Genomic DNA, 25,011 nt, shown 5'->3' with positions numbered 1-25,011 from the left:
TCATACGAAACATTGCTACATACGAACAGGAGTAGTGTCAACTACTGCTACTACTACCCCAGAATACTGTTCCTCACTGTACGGAACTTTTCTCGATACCGACAGCTTTACTCACGAGGAACCTAATATCCATGTCAGCATTCCATACTTGAGTTGCCTGTGTCTCTCGACCGGATTTCCTCTTTTCTGATTGGCAAGCTCGGTGTCCTGTCAAACAAACACTGAGCCTGATTGAGATTGAATTCATTATCATGATTGGTCCGAATTGTGAGAAATGAGAATCAGAACGAACTGAACAACATTTAGGCATCATGGATACTCCGATGCTTGCTCGTGGGAATAGGAGCAAGGCTCGGATCCTCCAGCCGTAAGTACGACAGAAACCTTCTGAAAATTGCCATTTATGGCATGGCATGGAGTAACTCTTCAACAACTTGGATTGGTGCTTGGCCATTTAGCAACGAATCACTGACCTCGCTCTGCTGTAGCATCCTGCGCGCGTATGCGATAGGTTATCTATCCTCAACAACACCAAGACTCGTATCGTGTTTAGGGCGACTGAAAGGTGATAGATTGAGCAACAAGGAGAAGCTCGAAGAAGTAGGTTATCCTTTTCCTGTCGTCAGTCTACGACGATTGCTCTACTCGTAGTTGATATCCCTTCAATCTTACTGGTCGTTGTGCCGGAGTCACCAAGCATAATCTGACGCTCACCGTGCAGTTGTCTCGGACATTGACAAGTGCTATCCGTTTGGACAGTTTTCCGACGTTCTGTGCACTTTTAGTTGCGGGCTCAACTGGCTTACCTGTTCTTCTTTTGCGACTTTGTGCGCTTGTCAGCAGTAGAATTGGTAAAATATCCGGCCTCATAAAGCCTCGGGGCTTTTTGCGGTTCGTCCGCTTCGTTGCTGCATTTGTTTCTGCCTGGTTTAGCTTTCAGCTGCTCAATCAGAAACCTATCAGACTCCAGAGCAGTGATGTTCTCTCGAGCCCAGGAACGGGTAACGGAGACCATGCTGGCCATAGTCCCGAAAAGAACATCACAGCTCAATACAGTCTTGATCTTGCCGGGAGGACTATGGACCTCACTCTTTTCACTTTCACTAGAGCAATGGATGTTCTTGTCTGTTTGGCATGGTCACGCTGGCGCGCTTTGCGGAGAAGTCAAAATCGCTGGTCTTTAGCTGAGTCTGTCGCTCCTGTGCTTGCTGACGCAGGACTTTTCGCTGCCAGCTCTGCTGTAGTAATGTGGGCATGGTTTTACCTCCCAGAAAGACTTCCGAGATCCTATGGGAAGTGGATTGGCGAGGTGGCAAAAGTGGACATTCGTCTCATTGAAGCGCTTCGACGGGCCAGGCGAGGGATATTCGTGTATGGAAAAGAGACTGGCCAGACACCTCTTCTTGAGTCTATGTGCGAGGATTACAACTGGCCTAGAGAGTGGGGAGACCCAAGCAAGACAGTTCCCATCCCCTGCGAAATGGTCCACATGGGTTGTGGTCCGAATTGCGAAAAACACGCTGCTTGGCGATTTGCTAGAACATTCAAATTCGCTTGCGCAACCTATATCCCGCTGCAAGTTGCCTTCCGTCTGCGATCAATGAAAACGATGTCGTCTCTGCGCCGGGCGCTGACTGATGCCCTGCGGTCATCTACCTTCCTTGCCTCATTTGTGAGCATTTTCTACTATTCTGTTTGCCTGGCCCGAACGAGGATTGGTCCAAAGATCTTTAGCCGGGAAACGGTAACACCACAGATGTGGGACTCTGGCCTCTGTGTCGGGGCCGGGTGTCTCATGTGCGGATGGAGTATATTGGTTGAAAGTGCGCGCAAACGACAGGAGATTGCGCTGTTCGTGGCACCGAGAGCCGCCGCAACTGTGTTACCCCGTTATTATGACAAGAAGGTACGGTTAATGAGCTTTGTTCACGTCACCTCGCTCGACTCGGGGATGGTTACATTTCCCCCTATCGTTCCATCCTGTTTTTACCATTTCTTCCCTTCCAGCAGACCACCAATTACTCAGAGTGTGCCATTAGTTACTAACATGATCCCAGTATCAATCCCGAGAGCGCGTCGCTTTTGCTCTCAGCGCTGCCATTCTTTTCACCTGCCTTCGTGAACGACCCAGCATGGTTAGAGGTGTTTTCGGGAAAATTGCAAAAAGCGTATTGAAGTGAGAGGAGAACACTGTACATTGCATCCATGGAGAGTGTCTGTTGTCGCTAATCGTTCCCTTTATCGATCGAAATTCTCCAGGAGAGAGTTCTTGTACATCAGTAATAGATGAGATATGAATAATAAACTCTGTAAGAAGTGATCATTTAGCTTGAGAGATATACCTGATTGACGATAACCCAAGTTCTACCATCGACCGTGAAGTATTTGGACTAGTAACTTTACATAGAAGACGACTCTTCCGTCCCAGTAAATGGCAAATGGCAACCTTCGAGAAACAAATCTATCTAAAGAAAGCTTCCAAGAAAGCTATTGGATTTGACATCTGTCATCATCAGGATGTGCTGCGGCACAGCCACCTTGCAGCCTAAAATCCGCAACGAGATAAACAGCGATCTGACCATCTCCAACCCATCAGACGTGATTTTATATGTCCAGAAGCTCATATCATCAACTTTTCCTTCAAATTTGAAACTCGATATGCCGCTTTGCGAGACCTGTGACTCTCTTGACTTTGAGCAAGACGATCTTACGGATTCTGGTATCCGATTAGGGCCGTTCAAAGACCTGCTTACGAGAGCCGAAAACGGCTGCGACGCATGCGAGTTCTTCTGCAACGTGTTGCAGACGTCTACTCGATGGACAACGAGGCTCGACGAGCTTGCCGAGCGAGTGATCTTTCTGGACAGTTCCCGCTTGGACGCGAGGAAGCCGACGAAGCTTGGTAACTGCACTTATTGTGCGGACGACTTGTGCCTGGACCAGTGCATTTCAGAGGATTCTGAGGGTGTGCAGATTTTATGCTGAAAGCGTCGATATTGAAAGGCTGATCTTTACAGGCCCACTAGACGAGGGGGTCGATCGTGTTCGTCGCATCCCCGTCGACCTAAGGGACGAGAAGTGCCTTAGTCTAGTTCAAGCTTGGACTGCTGAATGTGCGGCCCATCGTACCTGTTCCAAGCCCTTGCCTGTTAAACTGCCGGAGATTATCATTGAGATCCCAGCAGATCCTGCAGTTTCTTCCAGGCTGTGTTTGTCGAATGGTAGATCAGGGTCTTACGTGATTTTGAGCTACTGCTCCAGGGACTTCGAATCTTCGATTCAGCGAGAGTCGGGTAACTCCGTCTTCTCGACACCACTAGATGTGCCTTCCCTGCCCAAGACTTTGGCAGATGCGATAGTACTCGCACGCAAGCTAGGGTATCAATATATGTGGTCCCGAACCCTTTGCACTTCCAGAGAGGAATGGGGCACAGATCCGGCTCGAATTGCAGAAATATACGGTCAAGCGGCTTTGATGCTTTCAACGGAAATTGCGGAACACGCGGGCTCAGGGATTTTCCATGACAGACGGGTATTCTACTCTCCTGCGTTAGGTCGCAACAAAGACAAGTACCTTCGGCAGCGGCTCCTGCGATGGACGTCCGACATTGAGGAGTCATCGCTGGCGGGACGGGGGTGGGAGATTCTCGAAAGAATGCTGGCTCCGCGCATTTTACATGTCACGAGGCGTCAATTGATCTGGGAGTGTGCTTCCGGGTTCCAGTTTGAGGCCTCTGGAATTGTCGACAAAAAGACAGGCTCCGGGCAAATTCGACAACGCTACGTCAAGGGAGTCCTGCAGCCGTACATCGACAGGCCTTTCCAAGGTCAAACAAAGGAAGCAGGTGACGTCGCAGACGAGGTGACCATCGGCAAGCGAGTGGCACGGCTCGAGGCCTGGCATCGGTGTGTAGACGCCTTTTCAAAGGGATCAGTCAATGTGCCATCCGACAAACTACTCGCCATGGCTCCCCTCGCAGCTGTCATCGATGACGGCACTTTGGGCGACTATATCGCGGGCCTTTGGAGCAGTGACATCGCCTTCGGGCTTGGTTGGTCACGGCCTTACGGTGTCTTACGTCCAGCAATGGAGTACAGAGCTCCAAGCTGGAGCTGGGCCAGCGTAGACGGTACAGTGAGCTCGCATGCTCTGGCATGGCCCGAGGATCTACTGCAGGAGCATGCTAAGGACCCCTCCTGGCTGAAGCAATACCAGCCGATACTGGTATCTCACCACATTACTCTTGCCGATCCGCAACGCCCGTATGGCTACGTCCTGGACAGCTCCCACATCCTCGTGGAGGGTTCTTGCATTGGACTTAAGACACTTACCCGAAGACTACGCGGCAAAGAAGCCTTTGGCTTGACTTTGGTCCTAGATCAGTCACAGCTATTCGATTGTTCATGTTGCACTCCCAGGTCCGCAGATACCCAAAAGGCAGATCGGGACAAGTTCGGCAGCGATATCGAGCACTATTTCTGTATGGTTATACAAGGGGACGCATGGCGGGTAGAGGAAGGCTGGAATCCCCATCGTGGATTTTGCGATCTTCTCATTCTAAAACCTTTGGACGAAGCGGAGGTTCTCATGAGAGTAGGAGTCCTGCGGATTTCTGTTGGATCATCGACTGATCCGCATACGGCCTTTGATGCGCTGCCCTGGGAAAGACAGAAGTTGAAACTGGTCTGAAATACTGGTCCTCCGCAAGCCAGCAGTTCGCAATGACCAAGCTTTGCTAAGACCTTTCTCCTTTCCTACGACGAATAAGATTTCAGAATGAATATGGAGCACTCAATAGTTGACGTAGAGCCTAATGCATTATCCTCATGGGGGTCTTGAGGGTCATGTGGCTTGTACACAGTTTCTCGATCAAATTCTCACTTCAAAAGACAGGCTGGAAAACACCTGACGGCTCCGTGGCAAGAAATCCTGAGGACCGTTCATGAATTTTGACAATACCGCCGATCACACTCTGGTAAGAATTTCCAACTGGCCGGATTGCGCCAATTTGGTAATCGTCGTTATAAGTGCCATCCACGCCGGTGCGGACTCGCCAAACACCCTTGCCAGTCCTCCAGTCAAGCATGGCAGCATATTACTCCCCAAGGCCCTTCAGCGACAGGCCCACATCTTGCGCGAATAAGCGGGGAAAGAGTGGATTCGAAGGTCTTTTCTGCGCAGGCAATCCCCAAAGGAGCTACATCAGCAGCGACGTCCATGAAGCGACTCCGGGAGCCATTTGAGTCAGATTGTCAAAGTCACCGTTCAGACCCGCAGAATCAGCGTAGTACAATGGCGGTGAATTGTAGACATTGCACGGAAGTAGACCCTATCAGTCTCCGTTACCTTGGGCCAGCGGGGCGATGTCGACGTCACTTGCCCCGGCGTCGAAAATTGGCACGCGGCGAAGCATCTGTCCAGAGACTGATTGCGCTTCCTGATGATAGATAACCAAATTAAGTACTGATCTCTCAGCAGCGCTGGATTTGCTCCAGAGCCGTAGAAAAAGAGTCCGCTTTCTGGAGGTCGCCAGCCTCATACGGCATTGACCATAATTCATTGGTTGGGTTGAGATCCAGGACCCAACGCATACAAGTTATCAGTCGCATTGGCATGATTGCCGGTCCCGGATGAGCTTGTGGCGACATAGAAATTGGTCCCGCTGCCAGCTATACCGTTCTCGACCATTTTTGATTAAGGAGATGGCGTGCATGGATTATGCCTTTCCGTTCAATGCACCCAATCGTGGTGGGATTCTATTCGGGGTCTCCGTGCCCTCCCTGAGCTCACAGATCACTACTGTTGAACCACATATTACCCGCCGTATCATACATGCCGTTGGGAAGTAGCTCATCCCGTGCCAACACTGGAGGTCAAATTCACCATCTAGTTAGAGTTAAGCTGGGGCCGTCGCTCGTCACCGTAGTTGCACGATAAGATCTGGCCTTTCTCGAATGTGAGCACCACCTGGTCTCCATGAGTAGTTCCATGTAGGCCACATTCAGCATTTAGCCATTTGTCTTAGGGTACCGGGCACTTTTGAGAAAGTGCCTAACATACAGAGCGAACACACCCCGTATCGTGCATAGTGACACCTGCATCAAGGGCCGCTTTGCATTTTACTAAGCGTTGGGTCGGTCCGGATATATTGATCAAATCATCCAGACCATATTGGCAGAAGCATGCTGGTAGAGAAGGGTGTGGTTATTCCAGGAACACGGAGAGAGTCAAGCTCTGTTGATGTACATATATCTTTGAGGCCCAACGAGTGCTCAGCTTGACCAGGTCACTTCGAAACTTCCGTGGTCCGTCATACTGGACGGCAGATAAATTTTCTGCTTCCTTCTCTGACGGCTTGATCAGATATTTTTCGTTCTCCTGGGCGATATTGAGGTTTGCGAGTTGGGATGCATCGAGAGGTACCAATGTGGCTGGTGGACTGTTATATACTTCTTATCGATAAGAGGACAGAATCATGTGACATGATCTTCAATGTCAGCCCCATTTCTCAGACGGTACATTCGCCGATAGATCCGCAAAGCAACAAAATTGACAGTCATGTTTACTCGTACGCCCTTGCAATGGGCACATTTACGGTCGGCAGGGACTGGCCTACGTTCAGGGCGCTTGGACACGCGCTATTTTGACTTTGGAAAGAAGTTTTTCTCTCACAATTCGTTCTTGCGCCAGGATCTACACCAAAATGCCTCGTTTGCGCCTTTCAATACACCCCAGTCGCAGAAACGGAATGCATCCGTAATGTATGAATATTGATATGATATTCTTCTTACTAGCGACATGATTGACGACGTCTAGGTACTACACCGCGAGTCTTATTGTTGGAACCTTAGCGCTCGCTTATGGCTCCGTTCCTCTGTATAAAATGGTACGTGGAAGCCTTAATAATGGCTTGCTGGTCTCCGTCGAGACATGAACCTGAACAATCTCCCTTTGCAGATTTGTCAACAGACCGGCTGGAACGGTCAGCCAGTACTTACACACCGTGCCGGAGACGGCGACACCTCATCGCGCGTAACGCCAGTGACCGACGCTCGTCGTCTTCGAATCACCTTCAATGGTTCAGTGTCGGATGTCCTGCCTTGGAAGTTTACACCACAACAGCGTGAAGTCCGTGTGTTGCCCGGCGAGACGGCACTTGCTTTTTATACTGCGACAAATAAAGGCCCGACGGACATTATTGGTGTTGCAACGTACAGTGTTACCCCTGGTCAGGTCGCCCCATATTTCAGCAAGATCCAGTGCTTCTGCTTTGAAGAGCAGAAATTGAATGCTGGGGAGTCTGTTGATATGCCGGTGTTCTTCTTCATTGACCCGGACTTTGTGAAAGATCCGGCCATGAAGGGCATCGACACCATCACTTTGTCGTATACTTTCTTCAGTAAGAAACCATTGAGTTCAAAGGCTCGAAGTTGCATGGAACGCTGACTTTCTCATAGAAGCGAAGTATGACGACAATGGAGTTCTGAAACCGATACCGGCTGCTTAAAGCTCCAGAAAACCGACTTCATAATCCTCTCAGGACGCAGCGGCTCGCGTCGGCCTCGAGCCGTGATATACGGTTATCAGACCCATGTCTTGAAGCAACCTTTAAAGTCGAAATTCGGCCAACTCCCTCAATCCAGAGGCGTACACATCTCTTGACGTGGAGCTTGATTTGACTGAGTCTCTCCACATAGACAGCGTGTCTACGTCCACTACATCTAGATGGACAACGAATACTATCTCCTCTCTGGAAATGGGCGCTTTGGATATAAAAATATCAAGAAGCCCATCCTTCGGTGTATCATACAAACGCGTGTACTTGTACATATATATTTCAGGTTAGAACTAGCGTGTCTTCGAAGTAGATATGTGAAAAATTTCCTCCACATAAAATACCGAGCACCCTACCGGCTCGATTTCGAAACCGAGGACCGAATTGTTCATGTTAGTCTAGTGGAACTTCTGAACATGCAGCTTTACCCAGATCACGTGGGCCGTGCCATCAACAGTTCTCGGAGCTCTGGACAGGTGCGCACGGGCCACCAATTAAGCTCACGCGTCACGAATAAACGCGTATCGGCTCTAAACGATATACTCTGCAACGGCCATTGATCTGTCTTGTTACTATACTGGAGTTCGTATACAATTGCAGACCGAGGTGACAAGATGGCTCTTTTAGTGGATAGATTGCGACCTCGTTCGCTTGATTCTTTAACCTACCATCATGAGCTTTCCGCACGTCTAAAGTCATTGGTAAGATACGCCTGGGATTGCTGCTGAATGACGAACACATCATTGACTCTCTTCTTGAATCTCTGCAGGCTCAAAGTGGCGACTTTCCTCATCTCCTGATGTATGGGCCGTCGGGCGCAGGCAAGAAAACCCGTGTGATTGCGACACTGAAGGAGTTGTACGGCTCGGGAGTAGAGAAAATCAAGATTGACGCCAGAGTCTTCCAAACGACAAGCAATCGGAAACTTGAGTTCAATATCGTATCATCTGTCTACCATCTCGAGATTACCCCATCCGATGTTGGCAACTACGACCGAGTGGTCATCCAAGAGCTGCTCAAGGAGGTTGCGCAGACTCAACAGGTTGATTTATCTGCGAAACAACGGTTCAAGGTCGTTGTCATCAACGAGGCGGATCATTTGACTCGTGATGCGCAAGCGGCGTTGCGACGAACGATGGAGAAATACAGTCCCAACCTGAGACTGATCCTGCTGGCAAATAGCACGTCCAACATTATTGCTCCGATCCGTTCTCGAACCCTGCTGGTCAGGGTTGCCGCACCTACAGAAGAACAAATCTGCTCGGTATTACAGAACGCTGGTAAAAGGGAAGGCTGGCCGGAGGCCCCTGGACTCAACAAGAGAATAGCCAAGGAGAGCGATCGCAATCTTCGGCGAGCACTTCTCATGTTCGAGGCGATATATGCTCAGACGTGGGTACTCCGTACTGTTTGTGATTGCCGGTATATAACTAACAATGTTACTCAATCAGTGAGAAGGTCACGGACAACACGCCAATTCCCCCGCCTGACTGGGAAGCTCTTATCTCATTAATTGCAGACGAGATACTCGCTGAGCGGTCACCGGCCCGTTTGCTGCAGGTCCGCGCGCGGTTATATGATCTTCTCACCCACTGCATCCCACCTACGACGATCATTAAGGTTCGACTGCCGAACTCGTCCACGTCCGAAATGACTCATGCTAACAGATTCACAGACTCTGACTTTCAAGCTAGTTGCAAGGGTCGACGATGCATTGAAGCCGGATGTAATTAAATGGTCCGCATTCTACGAGCACAGAATCACTCAAGGAAGCGTAAGGGTCATCTGCCTAACCAACACGGGGAATATGCTTACACCGGGCACAGAAAGTGATTTTTCACCTAGAGGCATTCGTTGCCAAGTTTATGCGCATCTACGAAAGGTTGGATCCTCCATCTACCGCGCGACCACTTTGACCAATTGCTGACCAAATTTTCGCAGTTATTTGATGGGCATGGACTTCTAACATATCTTTTGCCATGACTAATGAATGTATAAAATGGACTATATCCCAGAAATGAGACGTATTGATTGCATTGATGGATTGACCCTTGTGATACCGGTTTGCATACTCTGAAATACCTAGTCCATAAATTGAGATGACTCGGTCAAAATCTCTTGCGCAGAGAACGGTGTCATTTCGTCAGTGCACAGCAGTAGACTTATTCTACATACCAAATCCGAATGAGATTTCCTCATGTTATGTGTCTTGCACGCTTGAAGATCTTTAGGAAAAGTGATCAAGTTGTAAGCATGAACTTGAGTGGACTCCGGGATGGTGTACGTCATACCTACCACGACCATATAAATTGAGTTGACCCGCCGAAGACAAAATAGATATCAGCAAACAATTGAAGCATCAATTACTATTCACTTAGCAAATTAGTTACCCTTTCTTCTTCAGAATCCTACTAGTCATGTCTAACCCCAACCTCTTGGACATTGAGCCCGGTGGAGAGAACACCCCGTACGTACTCCTGCAAGACTTGCAACTTATTTTCTTCGCGACATACATAGACTAACCTCGGGGACCAGGTATGAATCCATTCGATTATTTACAGAGACCCCGCACAAACAAACGGGACAGTTGGGTGGTACGCTAATGAGTCTCATGCCCATTTGCGCCCAGTTCATTTCGAACTTGTGTCTGACCGGGATGTAGTAAACTCGCCGCACACGAAAAGCGAAATGAGGACTTATTTTGATTCTGACAACAACGGCCAGAAGCTGAGAGATGAGGACGAAGAGGAGGCGCAGAGGCTTGAGGGCGAATTCACATCTAACATTTCCGTACAAACGGATAAAGGTATAATACTCTTGCATTTTCCTTCTATTTAACTCCGTGGATGAAGGCATGAAACGGTGAGCGTACAAATATCACTGAGAATATGAGGCTGACAATAGTATACACAAGACTCGAAGGAGGATGAATCAGCGGCGAAGACGAGGAGTCAACAGGGGTATGGACCTGGCTCCGGCGTCGGCGCTTAAGCGACACTAAGAAGGCGTGAATAACATAGCGTGATAGAGGCGGGGGTTTAAGGAGAAGTGGATGAGCTAGATGATGTGGAGTTGGGAGGTGTGGCCATATCGTCTGTACCTAGGGCCGGACTTCTCCGTGGTTTTTTGAGGCTTTCAAGAGTGACACCGTTGCCGAGTTTAGTGATACCGACAACAGGCGGGTCACCCTTCTTCACAAATTCCCAGAGACCTGTTTGCATATGAAAATTAGGATTCGCAATTCTTCCATAGCATGGGGTAAACCATACCGGGTAACTTGTGGCCTGCCAGTCGGAAAGCTTCCCTCGCAATCTTTTCGTGTATATCGCCCTTGAGCTCGAAGACGACTCTGCTGACGGCAACTCTTGCAGTCCAGTAGTCGAACTTTCCCTTACCCTTACCCATACGTTGCTCATTGCCCTTGGTGTATACACCAATGTTGGCACTGACACGCTTGTACAAGGTATAATTCATACCTCTAAGTCGTCGCTTGATTGTTTCCTCTGCAAGCTTGAGAGATGCAGCAGGTAGCCGGCGATCATGATCCTTCATCCGCAATCCGTAGTCACCCCAGACGACAGTTGTACCGCGAGAGGATCCGCCAGTAGGGACATGTGGTCGACCTTTCGGAGACTTCGACCTTTCCATGAACTTCGGTGTGAGCCAATCAAGAGCCGGCGAAGATGTCGAGAAGCATCGTGATAGTTGGAAGGTCGCAAAGGGTGACGATAGACCTATAGAGCCGATGTCAGTTTAAGGTGCGGAAGACGAAAAGTTTTATAAGAAACACCAGGAAGCCTCACAGGTAGGCCGGATAAAGGCCATTTGGGGACCCGCAAACATCTTCATTTGAGGACCCATTGCAACGAACGACCGGGCCCTTCTGTGTGAGTTGGACAGATTCAAGGGACCGCAGACTTTCTGGCTATCGGCATATCTGCGTATCCGATGTCTTCTGGATCCCAAAACGGCAGAGTGTGCTGCGCACGTGCCACGAGATTCCTGCTTATGTAACCAAATTAGATCACGTCGGCGAACCAGCTTGCAGGGCAGGCGCGTCATTCGCGTTTCCGAGGCTTGATTATCAGGTAGAAGTGAGAAGTCCGGGGTTGCCTGTTTGGGCCTACTTTATATTTTTACTACGCTTCTCACCTCCTCAGATTGCATGTCGTGCTCGGAATTGATACAGTGTCACAATGCCTACCGACATTAGGAACTTCTTTGGTGGCAAGTCCAGCCAGGGCTCTAGTGCGTCTCCAGCGAAACCGCCAGCAAAGAAAGAGGTAAGCTGATACCTTAAGTCAGAAATGACACTCGGATCCCATATAGTGAAATAAGAAGTGTTGCTGAGACTCAGTTCTTTGATTGCAGGATGCTTCAACCGCTAGAAAGAAACGTATGTTCGGCAATGGAACGATAATTTCGGGCCATATTTACTAAGCGACATAACAGGAAGCAGAAAGGTTGTCGATGACAGTGATGAAGAAGAGGAATTGAAACCCAAGTCACCTGCGCCAAAGTCAAGGGCAACGAGCACGCCGTATGTGAAAGACCGTTGCGCGCTGCTGGTGTATCACTAACAATTCTGAAGTAAACTAGCTGAGTCCCAAGGGCAGCCAACGACCACTTCAGACTATTTTGCATCGTCAAAAAGGAAACCAAAACCTGGAAAAAGCGAAGATGCAATGGAGACTAAGGATGCCCGGCCCTCTGATACTGCATCTCTCAATGGCCGTGACGCTGAGAACGCTCATGAAACGATGAATACAATGACCGTCGAGCAAGCACCCAGACAACGCTCCCGCAGGACAGCCAAGAAGAGCACCGTTGTTTTAGAAGACGACGATGGCTTAGGAGGCGATGACATTTTCGCGACAGACTATCGAAAACCAGGTAAATTCGACGACGACTACGTTGAAGAGGATGAGCACGGCGAAGATGATGACTTTGAGGAAATGGAAATCAAACCAGCCAGTGCGGCTTCCGGCAAATCATCGCGCAGAAAGAACGCTAGTACACCCGAGTCAGCCGACGTGGCCATGAAGGACGCACCCGCCGAACAGAAGAAAGCCTCGCGCACAGGCCAGAAACGAAAGTCTGAGGCCGTTGATCGGGATGAAGATTATGAGGATTCTAAAGTCTCGAAAGGTCCTACGCGCGTAAAAACAGCCGCATCGGCTCCCGCTGCTAAGAAGCAGAGAGCAGCGGCTACTAAAAAGGACGAGCCAGAGAGCAAGGAAATCCAGGATATATTCGACAGCATACCGACAATCAGACCGCCTTCCCCACCACCGCCATCGGGTGAGAAGGCGAAATTCAACTTTGCTGCTACGCAAAGATCGCGAGATCCTGTAGCAGGCGGGGCCGCAGAATTGCCTGTTGGCGCTGAAAACTGCCTGGCTGGATTATCCTTTGTCTTCACTGGTGTTCTTGATACCCTCGGTCGCGAAGAAGGTCAGAACTTGGTCAAAAAGTACGGTGGCAAAGTTACCACAGCACCTAGCTCAAAAACCAGCTATGTGGTTCTAGGAAGCGATGCTGGACCCAACAAACTAAAAAAAATTCAGGATCACAAATTGAAAACTATTAATGAGGAAGGGCTGTTTGAACTTATCCGGCGACTCCCCCCCAATGGTGGGGACTCAAAAGCAGCTGAGAAACATGCGGCGAAGAAGAAGGCCGAAGAGGACAAGATCAAAGCAATGGCTGCTGAAATCGAAGCAGAAGAGAAGCGGAAGCTTAAGGCTAAACAAACAATGACACCTAAAGCATCTGCAGGGTCTCAAGCTCCCTCGTCGTCTCAGGGCGCCAGGGTTGATGATCAGCTCTGGACGACGAAATATGCCCCGACGGCCATGAATATGATATGCGGCAACAAGGGTGCTGTTGAGAAGCTCCAAGCTTGGCTTCATAATTGGCACAAGAATGCCAAGTTCAACTTTTCAAGACCCGGAAAAGATGGGTCTGGGGTCTATCGCGCCGTGATGATCCATGGACCTCCTGGGATAGGGAAAACGACGGCAGCACATCTTGTAGCTAAGCTCGAAGGCTACGATGTTGTCGAAACGAACGCGAGTGATACAAGGAGTAAGAAGCTCGTAGAAAGCAGTCTTCTTGATATCTTAGACACAACCTCCCTGCAAGGTTATTTTTCCGGCGAGGGCAAGAAGATCGAAAGCTCGAAAAAGAATCTGGTTCTCATAATGGATGAAGTTGATGGAATGTCTGCCGGAGATCGAGGTGGCGTGGGCGCTTTGGTTTCCCTGGCGAAGAAAACCCACGTACCCTTGATTCTAATCTGCAACGAGCGAAGGTTGCCGAAAATGAAGCCCTTCGATCACGTCACTTATGAGCTGCCTTTCAGGCGTCCGACAGCCGAGCAAATCAGAGCCCGACTCTCGACTATCTGTTTCAGGGAAGGCTTAAAGATTCCACCTCCGGTATTGGATAGTCTCATCGCAGGAACCAACGCTGATATTCGGCAAGTCATCAACATGCTTTCCACTGTCAAATTAGACCAGCAGCATCTTGACTTTGACAAAGGAAAAGAAATGTCCAAAGCATGGCAGAAGCATGTGATCCTGAAGCCGTGGGACATAGTCAGCAAGATCTTAAATGCCCAGACCTTCGCTCCGAGCTCTAAAACCACTCTGGGTGACAAAATCGAGCTGTACTTCAATGATCACGAGTTCAGTTATCTGATGCTTCAAGAGAACTACCTGAGAACCAGGCCAACGCTAGCTGGCAATTACCAGGGCAAGGAACAGAAGTTGAAGCTGCTTGAATTGGCCGACAATGCAGCCTCTAGTATCAGTGATGGTGATCTCGTCGATAGGATGATTCATGGAACGCAGCAGCAATGGAGCCTTATGCCGACTCATGCTGTTTTCAGTTTCGTTCGCCCGGCAAGCTTCATTTACGGCAACATGGTGGAGCGTCCCGGATTTACCAGCTGGCTGGGGCAGAATAGTAAACAAGGTATGTCTGCGTGATGCAGTATTTCCTTTTCCTTACTAACATGGCATGTGCAGGAAAACTCTGGCGTTATGTTAAGGAAATTCAAGGTCATATGCGTCTCCGTGCTTCTGGTGACCGCGATGAGATCAGACAGCAATATATCCCGCTCCTCTGGAACAAGTCGGTTCGCAGATTGATGGATGAAGGCAAAGACAGCGTCGAAGATGTCATTGATTTTATGGACAGTTATTTCCTCACGCGAGATGACTGGGATGCTCTGGTTGAGCTTGGCCTGGGTCCTATGGACGAGTCCAACGTCAAGCTGGAAACACAAACAAAAGCCACCTTCACACGTTTGTATAACCAGCGATCACATCCACTACCATTCATGAAAGCCAGTAGTGTTGCGGCTCCGAAGAAGATGCCAAAGGAAAAGCCGGACATCGAAGATGCCATTGATGAATCGGATGAGGCAGAGGTCCTCGAGGATGACACACAGGATAACGATGAAAACGAAGAACTTGATCTGAAGAAAGACAAGTATGTCCGTGTGCCCAAGAAATCAGCTACGCAAAAAGGCGCGTCAGGCAAAGGTAAAAAGGGTAAAAAAGCGAACCCCGACGACGATTTCATCGACGATGACGAGAAACCTAAGAAAGGGAAAGGCCGAAAGACCAAGGCAAAGGCCTGAGATGTACCTATTTCGCTTTATGATGGCGCCGGGGATTTGTTGTCTACCTCTGTTGATGAGCTTCTGGCAAGATATTGAGTAAAAGAATTGTATATGACATGCGAAGGGGTTCTATATCACCACTGATTGTATCATATTTGAAGCCTGACTGTGATACACTGAATGACCTATTTATACTCTATTACGCAGTGATTAAGATACATCAGAAGAAACTGTCTGTCAGGTTGCTATACCACGTAGATAGGGTCCATACTTTAGACCTGATTTTGTGTGAAGGACCTAGGCTAGAGGTCATTGGCCGATCTGCGGAGTAGTATATGGTAATGTTTTGGGGAGCACCGCCACAGAATGCGGTCTCCTTCCAGTAGCTACTGACTAGTCTACTCCTCATCAGGACGATCAGTTCATTCTCATCCCCGCCATCAATTCTTTGAACCAACTACCCCAAGGGTACATTCCTTCTATTTGTTTTGTTTTGAATAAACAGGCTGGACCTGCTTTTGGTGAACTGGCTTTCATCTTGATTATCTGCTCCATGTGCTCAGCGCATATCTTCCCTGCATCACAGCCCTGCGTCTCATTGCGGTTTGGACTATTGCACGGTGTCTTCGCTCTGTTCAATATCCGTCGACCGATTCCAATAGTGCCACGAGCATAATCGTGGGCGCTGAGTAAGTTACGCTGAGAAGATGTCTCTCCTACATAATGATGAGTAAGTTGCCGTTTCCACCGCGCCCCGATCTGCTCCGTGTAGTATGGTCGCGAGTCGGGCACTAACTGATCGTCAGCTTTACCATTTGGCAATTGCGCACCTCATATCTAACGACGATCAAGGATGGAGTTGGCGAACGGCTTATCAATGTGAATAACTCTGTCCTCAATACGCCCGGCTTTCGTGCCGCCGGATGGTTCTCAGGATCAACCAACTCTAGCAGCCAAGCCGCAGCAGCGCAAGCAAGGAGAGCCTCTTCCCCTCCTATTCCGACCACGGCCGCCGTCTCCTCAGAGTACTATCGCTTCGGTGCTACAAGAGATGCAAATACCTTGCGCAGATCCAGGTTTGGGGATTACGGAGAAGACGAAGAAGGGGGCATGGTCACTGGCAAAAGCAACGTGGATGTGACCAGCCGTCGGCACCAGGGCCGGAGCGGGAAACGGACGCGCCGTCGGGATCGCCAACAGAGTGAACAGCAGAAACAACGAGAAGCGGACGACGATGATAGCAGTGACTTGAGTGACGAGAGCGACGATGATGGAGACAGCACTCGGAGGTTAGTGTGCGGTAGCATGTCATTTGCCAACGCGCTGATCTTGTGTTTTTCTACCGAATTACTCACACTGTTGCTACAGCAGGGCTTCTCAGATTCAATTCTCCAAGATGCCGATCCGCACACGAGCCGGATCTTCGCCAATCCGTTCGTCTGATCGTCATGAGGGGCCGGAAGTTATGGTCACATCCCCCTCACACCCAGCAACAGGAACCCATTTTCGCACTGGATCATTGGGGACGGCAGTGAACGTGAATGAGGGACGACCACGACGAGACACTACTACTAGTAGCGACCTGTCCACAGATAACGAGACCAACGAAATGGATCCTTCATTTAAGAGGCGACAAATTCAATTCTCGACCAAGGACAAAATCATAGAATATCAGGACCCGCCTCGAAGCTCTGGCAAGAGGAATGTTGACACTATGACGCTTGGAGGGCTCAGCGAGGCCGCCGAGGACTCTGGCGCTGAGTCTGAAGGATCTGTGCTCTCATCCGAGTTCGACGCAACGGCTGGTTCCGGCTCGCTGTTGGAAGACGTCGGGATTACTGGTGGTTTGGATTCATCCTCGCCTGTTGCGTTAATGCACAAGCTACAGAACGGAGCTGGATCTCAGATTGCATCTCCAAGGAAACCCAAAACTCCAGCACCCGAGTTGCAAAATCTGCCACCGCCACGCCCCATCAGCAGACTGCAACCTACCAGTTTACTGACGCAAGCGCTTAAAGCACGCATGAAGGCGCCCACAAATCCTGTCGAGAAATTCGCTGTTCTTTCCGGTAAAGGGTTAGCGGATGCCCTTAACATCAAGCTTTATCTTCCATTCTCTTCTGACCCCGAAGAACCTCTTGACCTTCAGTTGTCCAGGGAATCCAAGCTTGCAGATCAGCCGGCGCCGGTCACTGTTGCGGAGGCTATTGGGCTGGCTCTTTGGAGATACTCTGAAGAAGGTCGCGAGCCAGCCATCGAGCGTAACAAGCTCAATGTGAATAGATGGACTCTACGGATGGTTGAGGATGGAGAGATTGAATATGATTTTCCACCTCTGAGCCGAGCATCACACATAGCAGACTTCACTTCGAACAATAACAATAGGGCGACTGGAGTGAGGGGCCGATCGAGGGGAAAGCAATATGACGAATTCGCTTTGGTGGAGGCTTCTGAGGAGGAATTTGAAGAGAATGAGCGGCTGTTCCCGCAATACAGTCAGGAAGCACCCTCAGAGGAAAACGTAACAACGCCTACAGCGCCGACTGTGCCACTCATCCAGCCTTCTCCGCAGAGTAAGGCCCCAGCAGTTCGCGTGAATCCCATTCTGGGACAGCCATTCTCATCTGCTTTGAACGACAATACCTTGACTCCAGCTGACCGGCCCGCGGTGCCTACGTCCCATGCTACACCTCGAATGGGCGTCTCCAAAACACTGAAGATCCGGTTCATGAACCTGGATGCTGCCACTCACGTTACAACTCTGAACACCTCTACCGACAGCTATATAGCAGAAATTTTGGACTCGGTCTGCAAAAGATGGGCGCTCGACAAGGGCAATTACATTCTCAAAGTGGCGGGATCCAACACGATCGCGCCGCTTGACCGGACAGTGGAGGCTCTGGGTAATATTACCGACCTCGACCTTGTACGGCGTCGATTCGGGGCAGGGCCTCTATCATTGAGTGGTTCCCCAGGGAGTTCATCCCCCAATGCGCCGTTGCTCATCGATAACAAACATAACGCTGCAAGCAAGAAGAGCAAGAAGAGCGGACCAAGCATGCTACATCCACTCACCCAAACCCAGGAACTTACGGGTGGTTACTACCGGCGCTATCATGTGTTTCGAAAGCAGTCAATGTCCTTCACGACATCGAACCATCGCATCTTGACGTTTGACAATGATTACATGCACATCATGCCGGGGGACACGGGCAAGGCAGCATCCGACACCAAAACCCGATCGATCAGCTTCAACGATGTGGTGGGATGCAAAGTGAGCCGGCGACACCCGAAGAACTTCCGGGTCGTTGTTCTACGGGGCAACGACGCTAATGAGCAGAAACGGTACGATTTTGAGGCGCGAAATGCCCTGGAGGCGATCGAGATAGTGGATGAGATCAAGAAGAACATGGCTCATTATCGTATTTAGTTATGAGGAAGGGGTTGGTATGGCGTTTTGGGGCCAAGTCTTATTCTGCAGGGACAAGCTGTTTTAATGCTATTGTCTAAGGAGGTTTGGTTCGTTGATGTACAAGTATTTGGCCCCTGGCATGAGATGAGAATTCACGAAGAAATGATTTGCATCGCTAAAGATACTGCTGCACACTAGGCAGGCAATTAATTTGGGGAATATTGCCGGTTGGGCACAACAGCCCTTGAAGCGGGGCCTTCCGGAGATCCGCTGGGGGTAATGAAGTCACCAAGCCAGAGGCTCTTGTAGGGGGATGGAATTGAGACGTTTGGCAATTGTCATCTGGTAGGTATAAAATGTTGAAACTCGACAGTATATCAAAATCCCTTATCAATGCTCGAGTAACCCAGTGGAAAATAGGACCTGAAGTTGTGGTGGCCCAGTCATGATCTCAATGATACATGGTCCCCGGGAGGTCGAAGGATCTAACATTGAGTGATGATCTCATAGTGTCTGAGAGGTTACTCCCCCACTCTGCGCAACGCTGTACCTCTTTCGTAGAACGTCATAAAATCTTGTCTGTCATGGTCTAGGGACTCAATTGCTCTCAAATGATACGAACTTAGAGCGAGAGGTATACTGTGTACCTTCTTCATCGACTGGCTATTTGGAGAACAAATTGAAGACGCAGATAGAGTCGCACAATGAGTGAGATGACTACTTAAAGAGGGAGAGGGTCATTTATACTCTGACTTTAATTAAAACCTTACATCAACGCTATATTATCGTCACATCCTTTATCATTAGCAAGGAAAAACATCATCGTCATCATCATCTTGACTATGAACTAGCCCCTCCCCACTCTCTTGGCTTCCCTCATTTACTCGGTACCGCGACCACCTCTAGAGTCTAGATATAGTCTACGAGGAGAGATCGAAAATTCCGATCAATTGACCTCGAAATATAAGCAAAAGTCAAGAAGCAAAAAAGAAGAAGAAGAAGAAGAAGAAGAAAGAAGCGATCAATCTCCAGCCCAGCTCTGCATTGGACTTTGGGGTGTTCTGTAACGCACGATCGGGGGGTCCATTGACTCCATTCTGGTTGTCTCAAGCCCCCGGGGGGCGTCCGCAGTATCCGCGCCGGAGCCATCTCTCGCTCCTTGTGTCTCCCCCTCTTGAAAGCTTTCCCCAAGCCAGAAGAGAAGAGGGGTTGATTTCTCTCACACAAAACACCCGCACCCCCTAACCTACCCTGCCACTCACCAACCTATGGTCTATGTTTCACCTTATCTCTGACCTCTTATACTCTAAACTCTCATATCCTCGATGCCGACTTTAGGAGGCCTCTTGAAGAAACGGCGGACGAAGGATTCCCAAACCCTCTCTAAAGAAGTGGAATCAAGTTCCTCACCCACAGCGGCCCAGACACAGACGTCACCCAACTCTGCCGACCACGCCCACCACCACCACCACCACCAGCACGACGAACAAACCCACCATCATCAACCTTCGGCCACCAGTAACGCCAGCAATAATTCCACAACCTCCCCTGCTGCTCTGCTTCATAGCTCATCCAACGACAATCTCAATCCCTCTCCACGTACAGATCAAAATTCCGAGGGTCAAGCTGCCTCCATGCAATCCGCCGTGACGCAACCCCATCCCTCCACCCACCACAACCCGGGCCTCCACCACCTACAACAACAGCAACAGCAGCAACAGCAGCAACAGCCACAACAACAACAACAACATACCCATACCTCCAAGTTACACAATTTACTTCACCCTTCTCATCATCATGGATCTTCACAGGCTTCTGCCGAAGGTCATGCGAACTCCCAGCAGGCCAACCGGGCTGACACCCGCACTACAAAAGGGAAATATTCCCTAGACGATTTCACTATCCAACGTACATTAGGTACGGGTAGTTTCGGTCGTGTCCATTTGGTGCAGTCGAAACACAATCATCGATTCTACGCAATCAAGGTCCTGAAGAAGGCGCAGGTGGTCAAGATGAAACAGGTCGAGCATACAAATGATGAGCGACGAATGCTCAATCGCGTCAGGCATCCATTCTTGATCACATTGTGGGGTACCTGGCAAGATGCAAGGAATCTGTACATGGTGATGGACTTTGTAGAGGGTGGAGAGCTCTTCAGTTTACTTCGCAAATCTCAGGTGAGTGCTCTCCCTCCGTATCAATGCAAGTTCTGGTAGGCTGATGTCGTGGGCCCATCGCAGCGGTTCCCAAACCCTGTCGCCAAGTTCTATGCGGCCGAGGTTACTCTTGCACTGGAGTATCTACACTCTCAGCAGATTATTTACCGAGACCTGAAGCCAGAGAATCTGCTACTTGACCGGCACGGTCACTTGAAGATCACCGATTTTGGGTTCGCGAAGGAGGTGCCTGACATCACCTGGACACTTTGCGGAACACCCGATTATCTTGCTCCCGAAGTTGTTTCGTCCAAGGGATATAACAAATCGGTTGATTGGTAGGCATTTCCCTCAATGAGCTCTACGCTTCCATTGGCTGACTAGAGCCAAGGTGGTCACTTGGAATTCTTATCTTTGAAATGTTGTGCGGCTTCACACCCTTCTGGGACAGTGGCTCGCCCGTCAAGATCTATGAGAACATTCTCCGGGGTCGTGTCAAGTACCCGCCCTACCTTCACCCGGACGCCGTCGACTTGCTCTCGCAGCTCATCACAGCGGACTTGACCAAGCGACTGGGCAACCTTCATGGAGGTTCCGAGGATGTGAAGAACCACCCTTGGTTCGCGGAAGTCACCTGGGATCGCCTTGCAAGAAAGGACATTGATGCTCCTTATGTACCCCCTATCCGCGGAGGTCAGGGTGATGCCAGTCAATACGATCGGTATCCCGAGGAGACTGAACAATACGGCCAGCAGGGCGATGATGTGTATGTGTCCCGGTTGCGAACCATTTTAGATCTAGGTACTAATTGGAACTCATGCTACAGGCATGGTCATCTTTTCCCCGACTTCTAGCCCAATATACGACCTTTGATAGGGCAATGGACTTTTCACGTTGCCAATCATGGGCTGGGGATGCCCACGATTCAAAGGGACTAGCCACTACTTTTATGCTCGAAATAAAAACTCGCTCTGTTCAGTACTATCTTCTCTTGAAAGATCGTGCTTGTCTACGACTTTAGTCTCTCTCGTGACTCGACCATGATGCTCCAGGCTCGCGACTATGCCCGGAGCGTGCCTGTGAAACTCTATTGAATTTTACCACTGCAAAAGTTTCGTGACTTCCACATGGACTGATTCTTACCTTCTTTCGGCATTGACGTATCTGAGAGAATCTCTTGGAATTCAGGGTGTCCAATATTGTGTTCTTTTACTGGGTTCGAAGTTTGGCCTTTGAACATGTTGGTGGTGTTCGTCTGGAGAACCTTTGGTCCGTTGCTGGATCCTGGATGATCGGGCTTGTCATTGGTTATCGTGTGTCGTCTGAGGTATACCTTTCTGAAGCCTTGGGGAGCCTGTAAGGCTATCCATGTTCTTTTCTTTCCGTCTTCTCTTCGCGCTGGCACACCTGAGTGGGTGGAGGGTTGGTTATGAGTATGGTAAAAGGTCGCTTTTGGCCTCATCCATTGTCTTTCTATCTGCGTCAATTTCGTCTTCAGTCCTGTATAATGTACATATCTTCGATGTCTTGAACAAGTGGAAAAGGTAGGCGTCAAATCTGAATACCATCAAATACAGACCAGACGTCTTCCGTCCGACGTGGGTGTCAATCGGTATCGAAGGCTCTGCCGCCCTGTTTTTAGATTTGAACGAGTACTCTACACAGTAGTATCCACCCGTCACCGTATATAGTATTGTACAAAAATCTTACCGCTTGAAGCTCACGGCAAGAGAAAACAACGCCTTTTGGAAGTACCACAAGCCCATTCAAGGTAGGGGGTGAAAACAGCACCAAGAAACTTCGTAATGTCGAAATCACAGACACAATCAGCCTTCCACTCCCTCCTCAACAAAGGTCAAGCATTGATGCGCCAGCGCTCACAGGCTGGATTCCTGCCCAGATTGAATAAACGATGGGTCAAGGGCACCACCACCGTAAGCCTTCCTCTCGTTCGCGAGACGCGAAATGTAGCCACGGCTGACGGCGTTCCAGAAGGAGATGTACTTCTCCATGCACTGCGAGAGACAGGTGTGTTCGGCGGAGGACAACGATGTGCCCGGGTTGGGAACGCAGGCTTCGAAGCAGTGTTCGTTGACTTTCTACAAGTGGGAGGAAACCCGTCCTTGGTCAGATTGATTTCATTCCATGTGCCGTGTGGTAGGTTAGGTCTATACATACCCCGATCAGATTCCGAGCGTTGGTCACGGCGGCTTCTTGCCGCACTTGGTTCATGAGGTGGGTTTTGATATCCGCTTCGCCGGAGGACGCGGTGTTGGAGCTTGAGGATCCCCAGATGGCCATTTTGGTGCTTGTATTTCCTTTTTGTGGATGTCTGAAAGGAATTCAGTGTAGGAAGTGAGGTGGATTGAGGGGTATATGTGGACTGAAGTTAGGACGTTGGATAATGACGCTGACAAGATCTTCGGAAATAAAGGAAAAGTGTGGCTGGTGCGCGCCGCTGGTTCGTGAGAGAGCTGCGCCACACGCAGAGCGAAGTGGACACTTGGATGTTTACTCGATCAGGTGTGGGCATGGATCTGTCATATACTCCGTTGTCTACCATTTCTTGGGATCCTTGCTTCCTTTCAATTCTTCGCAGTACACAGTGAAACCTGAGTAGTGTACTCCTTTTATCTCTCTTCACTATCGTTCATTTACCCTCCCCATATTGCCATTCGCCGAGCTACCGTCTCCCATTGAGCTTGTTCTCCAGGAAGGTATACTTGTCTAGAGCTCGCTGATGTCCCGGTGACATTGAGCCCACCCACGCCGATTAGTCTCGAATTTGATTATTCTTGCTCGCTAGCTGCAGTCTGCTCTCTACCGCTTGACCTTTTCGTTCTCGCATCAACTACAATCGTTCATTATCCCAGCTTCCCAGACTCCATCCAATCACATCGGTCATCATGCTGCTGCCGCGGCTTTCCTCGCTTCTGTGCCTCGCTGGCCTAGCTTCCCTCCCGGTAACAAGCGCCTACAACGGCGACGAGAATATCAAGAGCATTCCAGTACGAAGACCATTTCTCCATGAATGCGCAAATGCATCTCGGATCCGCTAACCTGGACTCTACCAGCTCCGAACTCACAGTCTTGCTCCGGTTGGTCCTCGCCCCGCACCTCCTCGACCTCTGCTCGAACTTCAATCCGAACATCGTAGTTGACTTTGCATAGCCATACCTGGATTCGGACTTCCAAAGCCGCTGGTTCGATTTTGGTGGCGATACAATCATCCGCGCTGACAAGTATGTGACCAAAGCCCCCACAATACTCGTTTGGAGATGGGGAGAACCTTGCGCTAACTGGGCTAGGTACATTCGCCTGACATCGGATCGACCATCGCAGCAGGGATGGATCTTCTCTCGGGTTCCTCTTACCGCAACGAATTGGGAGGTTAGTGGTGGACTTTCATGTGAGGGGAGGACTTGACAATCTGACGTGTGACCCAGATCGAGGTTGAGTTCAAGATCCACGGCGAAGGAAACTTGCACGGCGACGGGTTTGCCATGTGGCTCACCAAGCAGCGCGCAACCCAGGGCCCTGTCTTCGGGTCGACGGACAACTTCGAAGGACTGGGTATCTTCTTCGACACATACAAGAACAACCGTCCCGGAACGTCATTCCCCTACGTCATGGCCATGATGGGTGACGGGAAGACGTCTTACGACCAGGCCCATGACGGAAAGGCCAACGAAGTCGCTGGCTGTTCGGTGAGTCTACCCTAATTTTCTCCGCGTCAATCTCTTTTGCGCTTACAAGGTTGATGACAGGCTCGTGGTCTGCGCGGCGCTTCAATTCCTACCAAGGCGCGCTTGACATACTTCCAGGACAAGTCTCTGACCCTAGACTTGCAGTACAAGTCTGATGACACCTGGACCAACTGCTTCACCCTGAACGCCCCCGAGACCAATATCGCCATCCCTGCCGTTTCCTACCTGGGCTTCTCTGCCGAAACTGGAGAACTGAGCGACCACCACGACATCATCTCCGTCAAGTCTCAGAACCTGTACAGCATCGGAGGCGGCGCCGCCGCCGGCTCCGGCCGTGGCCCAGCGAACAACGGCAGACAAGACCGGGCCCACGTGAAGGTGCCCAAGGAGAAGGGAGGCTGGGGTTGGTTCCTGTTCAAGGTTATGCTGTTCCTTGCTGCCGTCGTCGGTGCGTATGTCGGTTTCACCATGTACCGGACCAAGCAGCGTTACTCGCGATTTTAGTTGGAAGGACGAAAGCACGAAAAATGCAAAATGAAAATTACAAAAA

General features: G+C 49.9%; 11 protein-coding genes across 11 annotated transcripts; 9 read left to right on the top strand and 2 right to left on the bottom strand.

Annotated features, from left to right (window-relative positions):
• Positions 1-311: 311 nt before the first annotated feature.
• Positions 312-2,180, top strand: Aud_001182 (uncharacterized protein; the record flags this gene model as incomplete). The annotated part of the gene is made up of 5 exons (XM_043286682.1): positions 312-367; positions 459-600; positions 652-674; positions 760-1,906; positions 2,058-2,180. 5 exons carry the CDS (start codon positions 312-314, stop codon positions 2,178-2,180), a joined length of 1,491 nt encoding a protein of 496 aa, XP_043142617.1.
• A 337-nt stretch (positions 2,181-2,517) lies between these two features.
• On the top strand, positions 2,518-4,690 carry Aud_001181 (putative HET domain protein; the record flags this gene model as incomplete). The annotated part of the gene is made up of 2 exons (XM_043286681.1): positions 2,518-2,965; positions 3,018-4,690. The coding sequence occupies 2 exons, from the start codon at positions 2,518-2,520 to the stop codon at positions 4,688-4,690; spliced, it is 2,121 nt and encodes a 706-aa protein (XP_043142616.1).
• A 1,869-nt stretch (positions 4,691-6,559) lies between these two features.
• Aud_001180 (cytochrome c oxidase assembly protein) lies at positions 6,560-7,508 on the top strand (the record flags this gene model as incomplete). The annotated part of the gene is made up of 4 exons (XM_043286680.1): positions 6,560-6,762; positions 6,818-6,887; positions 6,959-7,400; positions 7,459-7,508. 4 exons carry the CDS (start codon positions 6,560-6,562, stop codon positions 7,506-7,508), a joined length of 765 nt encoding a protein of 254 aa, XP_043142615.1.
• Positions 7,509-8,170: 662 nt separating this feature from the next.
• On the top strand, positions 8,171-9,472 carry Aud_001179 (replication factor C subunit 5; the record flags this gene model as incomplete). Its single annotated transcript, XM_043286679.1, has 5 exons — positions 8,171-8,257; positions 8,326-8,948; positions 9,008-9,176; positions 9,232-9,330; positions 9,383-9,472. 5 exons carry the CDS (start codon positions 8,171-8,173, stop codon positions 9,470-9,472), a joined length of 1,068 nt encoding a protein of 355 aa, XP_043142614.1.
• Positions 9,473-10,244: 772 nt separating this feature from the next.
• On the top strand, positions 10,245-10,547 carry Aud_001178 (uncharacterized protein; the record flags this gene model as incomplete). The annotated part of the gene is made up of 2 exons (XM_043286678.1): positions 10,245-10,362; positions 10,471-10,547. The coding sequence occupies 2 exons, from the start codon at positions 10,245-10,247 to the stop codon at positions 10,545-10,547; spliced, it is 195 nt and encodes a 64-aa protein (XP_043142613.1).
• A 47-nt stretch (positions 10,548-10,594) lies between these two features.
• On the bottom strand, positions 10,595-11,417 carry Aud_001177 (mitochondrial 54S ribosomal protein uL16m; the record flags this gene model as incomplete). Its single annotated transcript, XM_043286677.1, has 3 exons — positions 10,595-10,767; positions 10,826-11,290; positions 11,360-11,417. The coding sequence occupies 3 exons, from the start codon at positions 11,415-11,417 to the stop codon at positions 10,595-10,597; spliced, it is 696 nt and encodes a 231-aa protein (XP_043142612.1).
• A 335-nt stretch (positions 11,418-11,752) lies between these two features.
• Aud_001176 (replication factor C subunit 1) lies at positions 11,753-15,204 on the top strand (the record flags this gene model as incomplete). Its single annotated transcript, XM_043286676.1, has 5 exons — positions 11,753-11,839; positions 11,928-11,952; positions 12,009-12,096; positions 12,148-14,534; positions 14,588-15,204. The coding sequence occupies 5 exons, from the start codon at positions 11,753-11,755 to the stop codon at positions 15,202-15,204; spliced, it is 3,204 nt and encodes a 1,067-aa protein (XP_043142611.1).
• Positions 15,205-15,893: 689 nt separating this feature from the next.
• On the top strand, positions 15,894-18,616 carry Aud_001175 (Sin1 family protein; the record flags this gene model as incomplete). Its single annotated transcript, XM_043286675.1, has 3 exons — positions 15,894-15,916; positions 15,993-16,475; positions 16,558-18,616. 3 exons carry the CDS (start codon positions 15,894-15,896, stop codon positions 18,614-18,616), a joined length of 2,565 nt encoding a protein of 854 aa, XP_043142610.1.
• A 1,307-nt stretch (positions 18,617-19,923) lies between these two features.
• Positions 19,924-21,608, top strand: pkaC (cAMP-dependent protein kinase catalytic subunit pkaC; the record flags this gene model as incomplete). Its single annotated transcript, XM_043286674.1, has 4 exons — positions 19,924-20,775; positions 20,815-21,092; positions 21,146-21,520; positions 21,581-21,608. 4 exons carry the CDS (start codon positions 19,924-19,926, stop codon positions 21,606-21,608), a joined length of 1,533 nt encoding a protein of 510 aa, XP_043142609.1.
• Positions 21,609-22,631: 1,023 nt separating this feature from the next.
• tim13 (protein translocase subunit TIM13) lies at positions 22,632-23,055 on the bottom strand (the record flags this gene model as incomplete). The annotated part of the gene is made up of 2 exons (XM_043286673.1): positions 22,632-22,853; positions 22,933-23,055. 2 exons carry the CDS (start codon positions 23,053-23,055, stop codon positions 22,632-22,634), a joined length of 345 nt encoding a protein of 114 aa, XP_043142608.1.
• A 605-nt stretch (positions 23,056-23,660) lies between these two features.
• Positions 23,661-24,965, top strand: Aud_001172 (legume-like lectin family protein; the record flags this gene model as incomplete). The annotated part of the gene is made up of 6 exons (XM_043286672.1): positions 23,661-23,762; positions 23,829-23,852; positions 23,926-23,996; positions 24,063-24,144; positions 24,201-24,461; positions 24,522-24,965. 6 exons carry the CDS (start codon positions 23,661-23,663, stop codon positions 24,963-24,965), a joined length of 984 nt encoding a protein of 327 aa, XP_043142607.1.
• Between the last annotated feature and the right edge of the window lie 46 nt (positions 24,966-25,011).

Source organism: Aspergillus udagawae (assembly GCF_001078395.1).
Source record: "Aspergillus udagawae IFM 46973 DNA, scaffold_1, whole genome shotgun sequence".
NCBI lineage: Eukaryota > Fungi > Ascomycota > Eurotiomycetes > Eurotiales > Aspergillaceae > Aspergillus > Aspergillus udagawae.
Note: the sequence above shows the minus strand (reverse complement) of the source record. Positions and strands in the feature narration are given on the sequence as shown.